The 15,612-nt window shown below is 40.3% G+C and overlaps 1 protein-coding gene across 1 annotated transcript in view; it reads left to right on the top strand.

Moving 5' to 3' along the window:
- EBF2 (EBF transcription factor 2) overlaps positions 1–3,542 on the top strand; it is a 187,122-nt gene extending 183,580 nt beyond the window's left edge. Inside the window, exon 16 of the mRNA XM_046655633.1 lies at positions 628–3,542. Within this exon, the coding sequence (XP_046511589.1) occupies positions 628–659 (32 nt within the window). The 3' untranslated portion in view covers positions 660–3,542. The remainder of the gene's footprint in view (positions 1–627) is intronic.
- Positions 3,543–15,612: the final 12,070 nt, after the last annotated feature.

Here is a 15,612-nt window from a genome sequence, read left to right on the forward strand (position 1 = left end):
CTGAATTAGGTCTTCCCTTCCAATGGATCAGCGTTCATTAGTGAGTGAGCATCACCTAGCAGCAGTGAGCACCAAAAGAAAATGAGCTGGTCAGAAGAAAACAAGTGTACCAAATTTCAGCTAGAATGGATGGAAACCTGGGACAGATAGCAGTCTCATTTGTTATAGACAATGCCTACTAAGTAACTCGGTAGGCTCGGCACCTGGAGCTTTCTTTCCTCCTCCAACTAAGTGATTTGGAACTGTATAATCTAGAAATTATTTTAGTCTAATAATGAAAAATATATCACACATATATTACCGTTTAGTTTACATGTTTATGTCTATTATGTATTGAATACAACCCACTAATATCAAACAAGACAAAACCTAACTCTTGGCCTCCAGAGCAAAACTTCCCCAAGCTTCGTTTGTATTTTGGGGATTCAGCGAAGCTTCAGTGCCTCTCATAGGCTGCCCGCTAGACCGACCCAACCTGGAGAACATGGCTTCCGTATCAGCCGAGGGCTCCATCTCCCTGCATTGTAGCAGACTATGTCACTCGCATCCCCTGCCCCTTTCTCTGGGTTATAGACTTTAATGTAAAAAGTCTCCGAGTCTCATTCCTGTGTCACTCCTTCCTTGCAGCCATGACCGGACTTGTCGTGCCCCCGATGTAAAGAAGACGAACTGCTTTCTTATAGCACAAAACTACTTACTCTGTGGACCAATAATGAAGAAAGCACTATAAGCTCTTTGGGGAGAGTTGTACCCCCAAATGAACATGATGGACAGGTTTGGGTATGCAAGGAGCTGCGTCTTACCTGGTCTCACGTTTCTTGTGTAGCTCTGATGGTGGCTACACAAACTGACTCTCTTGGGGACAAGGACAAAAGATGTCATTGACATAGTCAGTGCAAAGAACAGAAATGCAATTCTTTGTTATGAACATTATGAGAACCACCTTCCTATGTTTGTAAAATATTTAAGAAAAAAAATTGGCAAACAATTCATGCTTAATATTTTGGATACTATTTGTTTTTCTTTGTAGGAAAAAAAGTTGAAAGTTTCTATTTTCTATGAAGCCTTTCAGATACCAATTTAGTTTATGCAGAAAAAAAATTGAACAAAACAGGGTACCAGCATGGAAGACTTTCTTAAAACAAAACCTGAATTGAATGATGAAATGTTGTTGTATGTGTGTTTGCTTATAGTTTAATCTCTTTAAAAAACAAAAACAAAAAAACAAAAAAAGGGAAAAATTTTAAAATGTTTTACAATTATTTAAATAAATAAACGTGTAACTTATTGTAAGTAGAGGTAGAAATTAAGACCTTTTTGGAAGAGTGGAATTTCTCTTCCTGATGTAAAATGAAAATGATGCAAACATGTAGTAACAAGTTTAAAAGGTGTGTGATTATTACTGCAGTTACTTACTAGACTCTTATTCCCCATCCCGCATCCCCCTCTTTTTCCATCATTTTATTGACCCACGTGCAAGAACATGTACCTTATGTAAATTCCTACAGAACAATGCCATGCAGAAACAAAGGTTCAAGTCCACGCACATACACAAATGCTCAAGCCCATCAATTCATTCCCAGCTCTGTCTGCTTTCTAAATAGTCTACATGGCCCTTTTGGTATTCACTCTTTGTGAATATATATTTTTTAAATTTATATTAGCTTTCAGTTCTCCCCTGAGCAGCGCAGAGCGTTCCCACGCTTTAGTGCACCCTCAGCTTTGTGTCCCAGGGAGAGACGTGTCTCACCTTGAAGAAGAGCCAAAGCCACGTGACTTTCCCAATCAAGTGGCCCCTTTGGAATTCTTCCCTGACAGAGGCGCGCACTCCTTCCTCTTTGGTTACCTGGTTCAGCACAGAGATATAAGGCCCACAGAACTTCAGAAACAGGGTTTGAAGATGACTCTGTTTCTTGGACTCATCCTTTCTTCTCTCTGCAGATTTCCCCTTTCATGGCATTAAACTCTTTTGAAAAAAATTATGTATCCAACTTGACACAGTTTCCAGGCAAGAATGGGATAGGGTGTGGAAGATGAATGTTAAAAGCCCTAAATCCCTCTCCTGATGTTCAAAGAAATGGAAATCCAGATTCTCAGCAGCATCAGAGATTAGGGGCATCTGTGTTCCAAGCAGCACAGTTACCTAGGCCTGCAACGGGCTCGCCGCAGTCCTGGGACTAGCTCTTAGGGGAAGAAAGCTTGCAGGAGCTGGCAACTGGCTGGGTCTTGAAAGCCTGTATGACCCTGGAGGTGTATCCAGATTTATTTGGATTGCCAATAAGGATGTAATTTTTTTCAGGTCAGGGTTCTCCCTGTTAACTCATTGGCACCACAGTAAAGTCTATACAGAGACTTTGGTTTGGGGTTCCTGGTTGGGGTTCTAACATTAGAAATTGGTGTAGCTCTCATGGAGAAACATCTTTAGTGCATCTGAGCCAATTTTAGATGACATCATACATTCTGCCTCCCTTCCGTTTGCCCTGTTGATATATGCCCAAAACTATTCAACACACAACGGTCTTATTTGCCTTTAATCTATTCTGGAATTACCCAATATGCCCCAAATATTTCTATGCACATGAGAATCCAAGGTTTTAGAAACCTGGCATGCTTATAATTACTGCTGACAGTCCCTCATAGGGCTGAAAGCATCATAAAAGGGGAAACACACGAGAGAAAGTTCCCTGCTGAAAAATCTGATGGGAGGGGACGAGTGTGTGGAACACAAACATTACCACCCAAAAGTGAAGGCAGAACAAAATTAAGCATGTTTAGACCTGGATTTGAGCCAATCCAACATAAGGAAATGTTTTTTTAAGTAGCGTTGCTTTTAGAATCTGTGAATTTTACTCTTGCATGAAGATGAGTGCAGTACTGTCTTCAAAATGATTGTAGAATTTCTTGGTAGCTTTACACCGAAAAATGTAACTAAATACCAGACATCCTTGACCATACAGCTGGAACCTTGGCAGCAGCAGATCTATTTAATTGTACAAATGTGTGTAAGGATTATTTTTAGTGTACTAATAAATTAAAAACAAAGCTACTCTGTCCTCTTTGGTCATTGCCGTTGAATCATTCCAGTCCCAGGTTATTTTTGTGCCACTTGGAAGACGAGTATTTCTATAGGTAACTACAAATTCTATCCTATCTTTGTAAGAGGAGCTGTGTAAGATTTTTCATTTAAAGGGACAATTTACTTCATTATTTATCTCATTTTTTGTTATAGCATTGTATTTTTTTCCCAATTTTTCTTTGCACATTTCAATATGCATGGTTTAAAAACCATTATCCTCTCTACCTTTTGTACAGTAAGGTCTCATTTTCAAACTGTATAGTTTCATTTTATTGTTTTGCATTGTCAGTTATATACGGTATAAAGTTGCTATGCACAGAGCTTTTTGTAAAGACAGCTTTTTTGTTTACTGTTTTTAATGGTCTTACTTATGAAAGAATATCTTGTTTGTAAAATGAATATGTCTACTTCAGTTTTAAACTTTAAATTATCCTAACAAAAAATAAAATTTTTGTACTGTAAAAATGATTGGAACTTTGCCTTTTTTTTTTTCAAGTGGAGAAAAATTGCTTTGGGATTTGTTCTTAAGTTTGGGGATTTTTTCATAAGTGCTAGTCCCTGAGCTCTGGTTGAGGAAATCTTACTACAGCTTTTGCTTACATAGAAAGTGTTCTGAGGTGCTCACTTCAAGGAGAGAATCTCCTTTAGGTCACTTTTCAGTATGTATTTATCTATATATCCATCTGGTCAAATTTCTTTGTAAGAACTCAGAGGATCCTACTTCCTAGGCTGGACTTTGGCTGTATGAAATTGTTGAAGTTGGTGGGTAGACTACTTAAATTTGAAACTGCATGTTGAACAAACATTAGAGCTGACCCATCAGACAGTGGGTGAAGAATTGGACGCTGGATATAGCCTATTCTTAAATCCTATTCCTATTCTTAAATCATAGAAGACAGCAAGACACATGCCCTGTGGAAGGAAATAATCCATAGAAAATGGCTCTTACAGGAAGATAAGAAGGGCTTTGGAGCTCAGAGAAGATGGCAATCACAGAGGGTCGGAGTGGTCAGAGAAGGTTCCATGGGGGAGGCGCGGCTGGACTGGGCCTTTAAGGAATGGTAGGAATTTTGCAGTAGAGGTTGGTAATGAGCACTGCAGATGGGAAGGCCATTGGGAGCAAAGATGCATAAAGGGAAATTCACAAGGCACATTGGGGAGAATGTGATCCTAAACGTGATTTTCAACAAGACTATTCACAGGCACACTCATAACTAGATTATCTCATTTCTCTCTACAAGGGAGTACAAGTGTACTTTCAAACCGCATAAACTGTGTTCCTTGCATAAGTGGATGAGATGTTGTTCTAAGCACTAATCTGAGAAAGCCGTTGTGGTTTTTCTTTTCTCTGTGAAGACTAGCTCTCTGCCTGGACTGCACTTCCCCTTGATCTCTACATTCCTGGCGCCTCTCATTCTGCAGGCCTCAGTTTAAGTATCTTCTATGCAGAGAGGCCTTTGCTGACCTCTCACCAAGCAGGTTTCCCACTCATTCTCCTCATCTGAACTCTGTTTGTATCCCTGTCGTAATTTGTATTCATTTGTTGTCCAGTTTAGACTGAAGGCTCACAAGGACAGGGACCATATCTGTCTCAATACTGTATGGGGAGCACTGAGCTCAGTGCCTGAGGTGCCCAACAAATACATGTTAAATGAGTGAATGAGCAGACTGAATTCTGATCCCTAGAGGCAGCTTTGCCTTGTCATGTGGGAGAGGTAGCTGATCTGTCACAAATGATAGGAAATAGCATCACTTGGAGAATCCATTCCTTAGGGACTATCTTGTCAGTCAACTAATCAAACAAATGATGAAGTGTGTCTATAATGTAAAGGGGCTGGTTGTTTAATAAACATAGGAAACTCAAAATAGGAGGAAGTGAGCAAGAAGAGACCACAGGCCAGTAGCCTGTTGGGTAGGTTGCTTTGCCCCTTGGCGCTGAAAGTTATCCCATGTGGATTTTCATGATGCTCAGATGTAATTCCAGAACCAGAATCAGGGCCTTTCAGGGGAATGTACATTCCATTCCTATTCCAAATACAACACTTGACTTGTTGACTGCACACTTGAATCTCAAAGAGCTTACAGTGCATTTGCCAAACTTCAATAAGTTCAAAGTGGTTGTAGGGCACTGAATGTGAGAGAGTGATGAGATTTGAAACTTTAAGAATTAGGCAGGGACTAGGTCCTAAAGGACCTTGTCCACCCTGCCAGATTTAGACTTCATCTGTAGGACTGCACTGTAGGTAATGGAAAACCATTAAAGGAACTTAAGCCAAGGAATGACACAATCAACTTCACGCTGTAGAAAACTCACAATAACTACAGTGTGGATTATGGATTGGAGCAAGTGGATATCTGAGGCCAGAAGACCAATTAGGCAAGGGATCAAAGACAGCTGATAAGACCAGTGGGCTCTACAGTGTCTGTGACTGGTATCCATTCTGATTGGTTAGGGTCTGTGCGATCCAGTGGATAAATGTTTTTAAAGTATTCCTGCAATTAGGAGACTACTGCAATAGTCCAGACGAGGGACACTCAGACCTAAACTAAGAATTGGCCACAGAGATGGAAAGTAGAGGAAAGATTTGAGAGAAAGCTTTGCAGTTTGACAGGACTTATTGACTGATCAGATGTAGGAATGAGGGAGATGGCGTGAGTAGGGTAACCCTCAGTTTGCTAGTTAGATGATTGGATATTGTGATAACATGAACTGAAGTAGGGAATAAAAGAACATATTGTGAGAGATGGAAAGACACAGTGCTTTTAAATTGGGGCACAACTGCTACAGTTCCTCCTTTTCTCTCTTGGTCAGCTGAAGATTGTTTTCCGGCAGTTTATTCAAGAAGAACTCAGGAGAATTATACTCTTTGGTTCAAAAAAATGATTGCCCTGTTTCTATTTGAACAGCTATTTGGTTGGGTATAAAATTTCTGGGGTTACACTTTCTCTGAGGGCTTCATAGGAGGTTTTTATTTATTTGTGGGGTTTTTTTTTTCACTAGTTTCTAGTCATAAATGTTGCTGTGATGATGTCTGAAGTCATGGCTCTCTTTCTCATTCTCCTCTTTTAGTCCTCTTATATAAGCAAGGAAATCGTATAATTTGTTGCTAAGTCATGACACTTTTCAGAGTGAAAGGGGGCACAATAAATAATTATGCCTGGGAAAGAGATGTAAACTGGCAGTTGGTCACCCTTGATATTTTTGTCTGCCTGCCTAAAAGAGTCTTTGTGTTTGAAATCCAGTAATTTGTCTAGGTGTTGATTGTTCTGTGTAATTTTTTCCCCTGGGATGCAGTGTTCCCCCTCAATGTGTAGATTGAAGCCTTCTTTTATTTCTGGAAGTTTTCTTTAATTATAATACTAAAATATATTCTCTGTTCCTTCATTTTGGTTCTTCTTGCTAGAGACACCAGTTATGCATATGCTAGATCTCTAGTATCCATCATTCAAAGCTATCACATTCTCTCTAGCCACTCTTGTCTCTTAGTGCACTTGTATGCTTCCTTTTCTGTCTCTCGTCCTCCTTTTTATGCCTTCTAATGTGGTCTTAATTTCTCAGATGGTTTTATTTTCTCTTTCACTTTTTCATGAGATGTGCCAGCTTATATGCCATTGGTTTCTATAGTGTTTCTTATTTTCATTGAGCTATTGTATCTCTGCTTTGATCTACTATTTAACAGAGAAGTTATTTTGTTATATGATGATGATGATGATGATGATGATGATGATGATGATGATGAGCTTGATCAAAATTACCTTCAGCTCCATGAAAACTTGTTTTTCTGGTGAGTGTTCTTCATCTATCATTGGTTTTCTTTTTCTTTTTCCCTCATGGTATACGTTTGTAAATCATACTTTGATACCTCTTTGATAATACTCATCTTTGATTGAGATGAGGTTTTCCTGGATCAGCTATTTGCCAGAAGTTTGAGAAGGGAAGGTCTAGGACCATGTACCAGGCCAGCAGGAATTCTTATTTCAGACGCGCGTGTGTGTGTGTGTGTGTGTGTGTGTGTGTGTGTGTGTGCCAGAGGAGAGGGGGAGAGAGAGAGTGCAAAAGACACTTCTTTCAGCATTTACTACTTCTTGGGCAAAATAAACCAGCATTTGTGCAATTGCTCCCAATACATACTACTCTTCCTCACTGACTGACTGCTTCTTACACATGTGGCTTGTTTGGGTAACTCTCTCACCATCAGTCTTGCCTACTGTGTTTCATGTCTCTGCCAAATGGGGTCCAGAGATACGTCTACAATCAGACTATGTGTTCATTCCAATTGTTTCAACTACAGACTGTTGATTTTGAATCTCAGGATAGTCACGTTTTATCCCACCAGTTTTGTCTGACATTAGCAGCTGAAGCATCCTTTCTCAGTCCCTACACATTCCTGTGTGATTCTCACTGCCATTGCCATCCCTTCCTCATAAATTGTGATTTGGGGTAACCAATTTTCCTTGTTTCATCAAAGATGAAATTCGTGCCTCTGTTTCTCGTTTCCCTATTTTCTTTTGAGTGTTTCTGAGTAGGAATTGATGGAAAAGATCTTATGATAGCATTTTAATCTGATGTCCTCATATTTCTCTGCATTGCACCATGGTCACTCAAGAAGAAAGGATTGCTGTGTAGTGCCATGAACTCCTTCATTCTACCACCATTTTACCTTTGACCTTGTAGATTAGCCTTGATGACCAGCTCCTGTGGCCCAGCTCAGTGGCTACATTCTTCACTTTCTCCACCGGATTCTGCCAAATACAAATAATAAGATACAGATAATTCCCAAAACTGCTACTAAAAGTGATCGTCTAGCTAGAATGAATATGTAAAATGCCTACATGTGATAGAGGCTCAGTAAATTCAACGACAGCTTCAGCATGGGCTTTGGAGTCCCACAGACTCAGGTTTGCATCCCAGCTCTCCTACTTGCCAGTACAAGGATGGAATGAGCACTGAAACTGAGCATTCTCTAGTTCATCATCTGTGAGACAGCAGAACTACAGCGCCTGGTCCTGCCGTGGGGTTGGTTAACATCTTCCTCTGACACCATCCCAGCTGCTTCTCAGGTGCTAAGAAGGCAAGCTGTCAGAGAACAAGGCTCACTCCAGTCTGTTTTGTGGTTAAAAGAGCGAACAGCAATGGGAACATTATTTGGCCATGGATACCCTTTGAACCAACAGTAGAAATTAGCATAGAACAATAGGCCCCATGCCCAGGAAATAGTTCTCTAGTACTCTGCGTACTTGGGAGTGGTACACCCAAGAGAAGCCACAGTCCAGTTCTTTGTAAGTGATAATAAAAAAGAGTAAAGGATGTGTCCCAATCACCAGTCTATGTTTCTTCCAATAAAAGTTAAGGAGAATTTTTTATCGTAGACCAGAACATCTGGTGTGTCGTGAATCTGACTTTTGAGGACAAAGCAAGCATTGTTTTCAATTCCAGATTTTTGGAAGTCCAAGAGTTTGAACCCATGAAAAATTGCTCTCAAGACAGAAATGAGACCTGGATGACTTCTAATATCAAATCCAAATATTTACTATTTCTGAACTGAGCAAGAGCAGAATAGTTGCATAGAACTCTAAGTGCCACAAAGATTGTGACTACATCAATTTGAAATATTATAGTCACTAAATATTAATAACACTTGTTAACAATAAAAATTATAATGACTAATACAGTGAAAATGCTAAACTTCCATTCTATGCGCTGTGGAGGAGAAGAAAGAGTGTGAGTACTGGAAATTAGCAGACCTGAGTTCAAATCCCACTTCCACCCTTTACTATAACTGTATAACTATCAGAAAATTATGTTTAGGAGCTGCAATTTCCCCCTCTGTAAATGATAGAGAGACCTTTATGCCAAGATTCTTTTCCTGCCAAGATTGTTGTGAGATTTAGATAAAATAATGAGAGCCAGCCCTGATGGCCTAGTGGTTAAAGTTTGGCACTCTCACCACTTTGGTGGCCAGGGTTCACTTCCCAGTCAGGGAACCGTACCACCTGTCTGTCAGTTGCCATGCTGTGGCAGTGGATCATACAGAAGAACTAGGGACTTACAACTGGAATATACAACCATGCACTGGGGCTTTGGAGAGGAAAAAAAAAAGAGGAAGATTGGCAGCAGATGTTAGCTCAGGGTGAATCTTTCCCAGCAAAAAAAATAAAAGTTTATTTAAAGAATAATTAATTAATTAATTAATGTGAAAGTGGTAGACACAGTAATTGTTCAGCTCTATGCATTTCTGTTCCTTCCTCCTTAGCCTTGGATAAAAATTAACATGTGTTTATCTGGAAGACAGCCCATCACTTTTTCCTTACAATTCCTCCCTGGCAGCACTGAAAAGAAGATTATTAATTAGTCAGTGTTTGTGAAACACTTAGAAGATGAAAGTGCGGGGTGTGGAACATCACCATTTACATCACAATACAGGCCTTGGCTGCTCCTTCAAGTGGATCTACTTACAACATAAGGGAGTCCTGATAGATGTGTTCCAGTCATTCGAAAATCAGTGCAGGAGTCTTTGGAAAAGGCATGTGTCTGCCTGCCATGTTCCAGCCAGTTCTAGAGATGCAATATTATAGATAATCCTCTAATAGCCGGGGCAATGAGAAACCAATGAAAGGAGGACAAGAGTTTCTTTAATTGAAATCTACAAATCACCCTAAGTGCCCTTCAGTGACAACTGTTACCAACAAGAAGGTTATCTTACCCATTTTGGTTTCACATTGTCTCCTTGATTTTGCAGATCTTGGAATACAGGAACAGGAAAAGAAAATCAATTCTACGCGTACAAAAGCAGTAGTCCTCAAGCTAGGATTCATAAATCTTGAGGGATGGGGGTTGGGGAGCGTGATGTCCTGTGGGAGGAGTTGGGAGTTGTGATCTCCACCACTGATCTCTAATACTTGGTTCTCATCTGCTTCTGGTCACATGGAAAGATTGCACTGTCCCACATTGCTTCAGCAAAACAGCATCACCCATCACTGTAAATTAATGTTGTTAATATTTAATTTACTGATTTTGTGATTTTGAATGTTTTTACATTATGAATTATTTTATTTAAAGCAAGCATACATGAAAGCATAAGAATTTAATCTCAAATTTTAGTTCTGTGCAAATTTTAATACAATTTTATAGTATAAATAATTTAAGAAACACTGTGGTCTTTTAAGGATTTTTTTCTAAATTCATTACTTCAATTTGAGAAGCACTGGACCATGGCAATGAGAAAGGGGAGGAAAAGCCTTGGTAATCTACAAACTGGGTCATGATTCCTTGAATAATCGAGACTTGGCTGAATGCTAATTCCTGTGCTCTGTAATTCAGCATCAATAAAAGAAATCTCCCTTTTTATTCCAGTATTTCATTTTTGCCTCTGAATTATGTTCATATCCACAAACCCCAGCCAAGGACCTATTGAATAATTGTCCCCACATGTAACATTTTCCTGGTGATGTTTTCCTTTCTTTGGTTCTATGAAATATAAAACCTGTTTCTAATTATTAGCAGAACCACCTGGTAACTGCACTGTATCATCTCAATAATATGACTCATTTAGTGTACAGTTTGGTAGAACTCAGTGTCATCTTTGATGCCATCCAAGACAAAATAGTTACCACCATAACTTCACATAGTACAGGCTCACCTATAACCGAGGTGATCATATTTTATTAGCCAAAAATCAGAACTCATGATTGGACAAGTATAAATATATCTGAAACTGGAATTATCCTGGAAAATCCAGGACAAACAGAAGTTCTATGGCATAAGCCAAAAAAGTCATCTACTAGATGCGCTGGTGCCTTCCCTTTCTTGTTTTTGAGAACTTAAAGCAACTGGTTCTTGTCTCCACCATCCTTATCCATGTGTGGGCTGAGGCCCAAGAATCTATCACTTCTCTGAGTTCACTGAGTATGCAAGAGGAGAGAACAGAAATCAAACCAGCTCTTCTGGGAAACTCACCCTGACTTTTCAGGGAAACCAAAAGGAAATCTCTTCTTGTAGTACAAGCCTTCTAAAAACTGGCCTTTTCTTCAGGTTTAGCAGGCTTGGCATATTGATGGTAGAGAAAGTGGTGTGCCCAGAAGCCTGGGGAAATGCTCATTAATCAGGCTAGATTTTTCTTCTATGTTGAATCATATCATACTGGCCAAAGGCTCCAGGTTTGTGAGCCTGTGATGATTTGCATGGCATATAGTTTCCATTTTAATTACCACTCTCTTTCCTACTTAATTGTTTGATGGTTTTGTTGTTGTTGTTGTTGTAAGTAGGAATGTCAGAGAGTGGAAAAGAAATAAAATGGAGCGAAAACACAGTATGTATTTGATCTTTTTTTTTAATTGAGGTATAATTGACATAACGTTATATTAGTTTCAGGTGTACAATGAAATGATTCAATATTTGTACACATTGTGAGATGATCACCACAAGTCTAGTTAACATCCATCACCGTACATAGTTACAAAACAATTTTTTTTTGGTAACGAGAACTTTTAAGATCACTCTCTCAGCAACTTTCAAATATGCAGTACAGTATGTATTTGATCTTAAAACAAAGAACAGAAAAGAATTTTCTAGCATAGCAATGTGTATTAGCATGGAACTGAGTATCATGCTGAAGAAAAGTTCAGTCAAGTAAATTCTCAGAGGCCTTAGGCACAAGTAGAAGCAGTCAAAGAGAAATAGGAAGTAACACCAAGATTCTGTCCTGTAGGACATATTTTGATGTAGGGAGTAAAGAGGCAGCTGTTCCTTTGTGAGAACACAGGACATATGATTGATGGCATCCATTCCTGGGAAATGACAGCAGAACGTGGAGCCTCACCTTGACATTCATCAGAGTGGCAGAGGAGAAGGAGCCCGTGGCAGAGGCAGCAGGTGGAGGAGGCAGGGAAGGAGCAAAGGAGACACAGAGCCTTAGGCCAAATGCTTCAGGTCCCTCAGATAAGCACTGGGTTCTTTCTGCCAAATAGAAGATGATTTTGGCAATGGAAAGATGGTGGGAATAAATCTGGGAAAGATGCTTTCCCCAACATGCTCTAACCTAGTTTTCTAAAAACCAAGGACTTTGACAATTGTAACAAAGAAAACTACATAAATACGCTATTGCCCCTTTGTGGTGTCCTTTCTCAAGTGTGGGTGGAAAAGCCAGGTGAAGCTGCCTGTTGATTCTCATGTCCCAGCCAAGTTTCCTGCACTCAGGACCTTCACAAGGAATTTCTTCATCCTGGCAAGGTTTAGTCATGTGCATATGATGCTGGGTCAGGCTCTTTAAAGAACATAGGGCCAGTGGTGTTTAAAGTGGGCAGCTGGGCTGCAATGGAAGGACTCTTTTCAAATCTCGGTTTGTCTATTGATTGACTGTGTCAGCTCTTGGCCTCTCTAAGATTCCATTCTCTGTTCTGCAAAATGCGCCGAATCCCACTTACCTTGTGGGGTTGTGGTAAGAATCAAATGAGATGACTCCTGTGGATGCCCCCAGTACAGAGCAGAACTCCGTACCCATCAGTAGAATTCAGTGCTCTTGAACATGAATCAAGGAGCTGGCCCATGTTAGAGAGTGACAGTTTTTCAGTTCTAATATATTGATAAGTAATTGATAATGACTAGGCAATTATGGAAAAGGCTTGCTAAATTTGTTAGATTAGAAGATCTGAAGAATGAGACTACAGGTAGCTTTGGTTCCTTTTCCTCTGATGACCTTGATGACGAAAGAGAAACAGAGAGAGACAACTCCAAGGAAAAGTGTTTAAGGCCCTGGGATGATGGAACAGTCCTAATGTTAGGCCGTGGTAATGATGCCACAACTTTAGTAAATTAATAGACTAACTATTGAGTTGTACACTGTGATGGTTAGTTTTATGTGTCAACTTGGCTGGGCTATAGTCAAACACTGATCTAGGTGTTGCTGTGAAGGTATTTTGGAGATGTGGTTAACCTATAATATATATAACATTAATATATAATATATAATTATAATGATTATAAATAGTATGTATTTATAATATAATATATAATCAACATATATTAATAATATTATATATATAACCTCTAATATATATGTATTAGTTTTGTTTCTCCAGAGAACTTATACTTAAGTGAATTTTATTGTATGTAGATTATATCTCAAAAAATTGGTTTTCTTCAACTACATACTGTATAATTCTATTTTTATGAAATTCTAGAAACTGCAAACTAGCCTATAGTGACAGAAAGCGGATGAGAGGTTGCCAGGGGCTGAGGGAAGTTTGCAAAGGGGCGTGGGGAGACTTTGGAGAGTGACAGAGATATTCGCTAGCTTCATTGTGGTGATCGTTTCATGGATGTTCACACATGTCAAACTTATCAGAGCACATTTAAATATGTGCAGTTTACTATATGTCAATTGTACCTTCATAAAGTGTTTTTTTTAAAGAGAGACACAGAAGAATAAATCCAAAAGAACTAAGGTGGAAAGCACGGGCTGTGTTGCCTATTTTGTTCTCCCTTCATCCTGTTCCCCCACGTGGGTGTCCTCAGCTGTACAAGGAACACAGGAGATGAAAAGGAACTCTCTCCGCCACGCTCGAGGACTCTGGAGGCATCCTGTTCCTCTTCTAATTCAGAAGAAGATGCCAGCAAAGATCGGCTCCCTGGACACACGGTGAGCCCATTCATTTTTGGAGGTAAAACAGAAAAACTGTAAAAGTCCAGTCTGCTGTAATCAGAAAGGCTGTTGATAAAGTGTCCTGTTGTCCTTGCTTTGTCCACTAGGGAATCCATTTTCATCGTGGAACCCATGTTTTGTCCAAAAGGAGTGGAATACAGAGCATCTGTCCCCGCACCACAGCATAAGCACAGCTGGTCAGAAAACACAGAGCTTCCAGAATCAACTGACAGGCGAAAACAGGATCAGGAAACAGAAAGAGCTGTTTTCCTCTAACAAGAGGAGGAAGCAGCAAGCACTGTGACAAGCATGTGGGGCTGGGGGTGGAGGAGCGAGCTTCGGCTCAGTAAGAGCCTTGAGCGAGTACACTGGTGGAGGCTGAGGAAGAGCACTGGGTATGTCCCAGGATAGACAAGGCGGAGCAACAGAGAAACATACTAACCCAGGAAAAAATCTGATCAGGATCAGCACAGAGACCCACCTTCTCAGCACTTGCTAAGCACTTTGGTGAGGAGGAAGCAGGCCTTAATAGACAATATCAGAGCCACCGTAAGGTATCTATAGCCATTGACTCTACAGCCATTCTCAGCTACACCCTTCTTGTCCACATGATGTCTGGAGTTTAAAACTACTCAAGATGTTTTCGTAGAACTACAGAACTATTTCAAGCAAGATTCTGTGCCCAGAATAAGCCAACAGAGGAGGACAAACTCCTGGGGACAGTCTGGCGTGCTCTGAATGGGTCACAGTCATGCATGTACTCCTCCATTGGAGAGGGCAAGTGACTTGAGCATCGCTACTGGAATTCACAAACCCAGGATTACTTGAGCTTTCATCTACCTGGGGGTGGTTTAAGCTCCAGGCCACGGAGGAGGGTGTTGAGTCTGTGTATAAAAGGGACAATGCTGAATGTGGGAGACAGGACCTCAGGGCATTAGGACAGAGAGGCTGCAGAAACACAAAATTTACCATCAGAAGTCCCAGATTCACATTTAAGTTACTTTGTTGATGAGCATTTTGACTATGGAAAAACTATTTGGTTTTTCTGAGCATATTCTCTCATCACAAAATGGGCCCAAGTAACTAGCTCACAGGATTGTTGAAAGGATTAAGTGAGATATGATGGTACATGTGAAAGTGCTTTCTAAACTGGGAGGCAAGTACAAATGTGCTGGGGACACATAGGTGAAGAAACGCTGCCCATTGCCCTGTGGGCCTCATTACTCACCGAAGAGGCAGGTGTGCAGGCACACAGCTCCAAGACCACGTGCGAGGTAGGAAAGGCATGAACGACTGGCTGTGCCAGCCGGCAGGGCAGGTCCAGCTCTCTCTGGGGGATGGTGTCATGGAGGAGATGCTGTGAGCCGTGGAATAAATGGCACTAAGACTCAGATATTTTTAATTTTTCACTTTACAAAAAGAAATCAGTATAAGGAGCTTTCTCTATCTAGTCTCTAATACTCCTACCAAGCCTGTAATCGACTATGGCTGTCCACAGTTGAGAAGTGACTTAACCGAGGCTGAGAAAAGTTAGGGACTCGCCAGAAGTCTCCCAGCCAGGCAGTGGCAGAGCCAGAATCCAACCCTGCCTCTAATTCCCCTGATTTCCCATTTGAATTTTAAAATAATATAAGCAAGATGTTGTATTTTTTTGAATTTAAAAATCTTTTAAAATAAGATTATTGTTTTCCTGTACGCGATTCAAGCTGGGCCTTGGAAACGAAGAAAGAATTGGGAGAACTTGGAAAGGTTTGGGGAGGATATGGCCAAAAGAAACAAAAGCTTGGGAGAGAAACAAGAAATCTTTTCCTGACGAGGGAAAAATTAAAGAATTTGTTCACTAGATGGTAAGTTCCAATGAGGCCAGAAACTATCTCTCATAGCTTCACTCAATGG

This window comes from Equus quagga, chromosome 3 (assembly GCF_021613505.1).
Source record: "Equus quagga isolate Etosha38 chromosome 3, UCLA_HA_Equagga_1.0, whole genome shotgun sequence".
Classification (NCBI taxonomy): domain Eukaryota; kingdom Metazoa; phylum Chordata; class Mammalia; order Perissodactyla; family Equidae; genus Equus; species Equus quagga.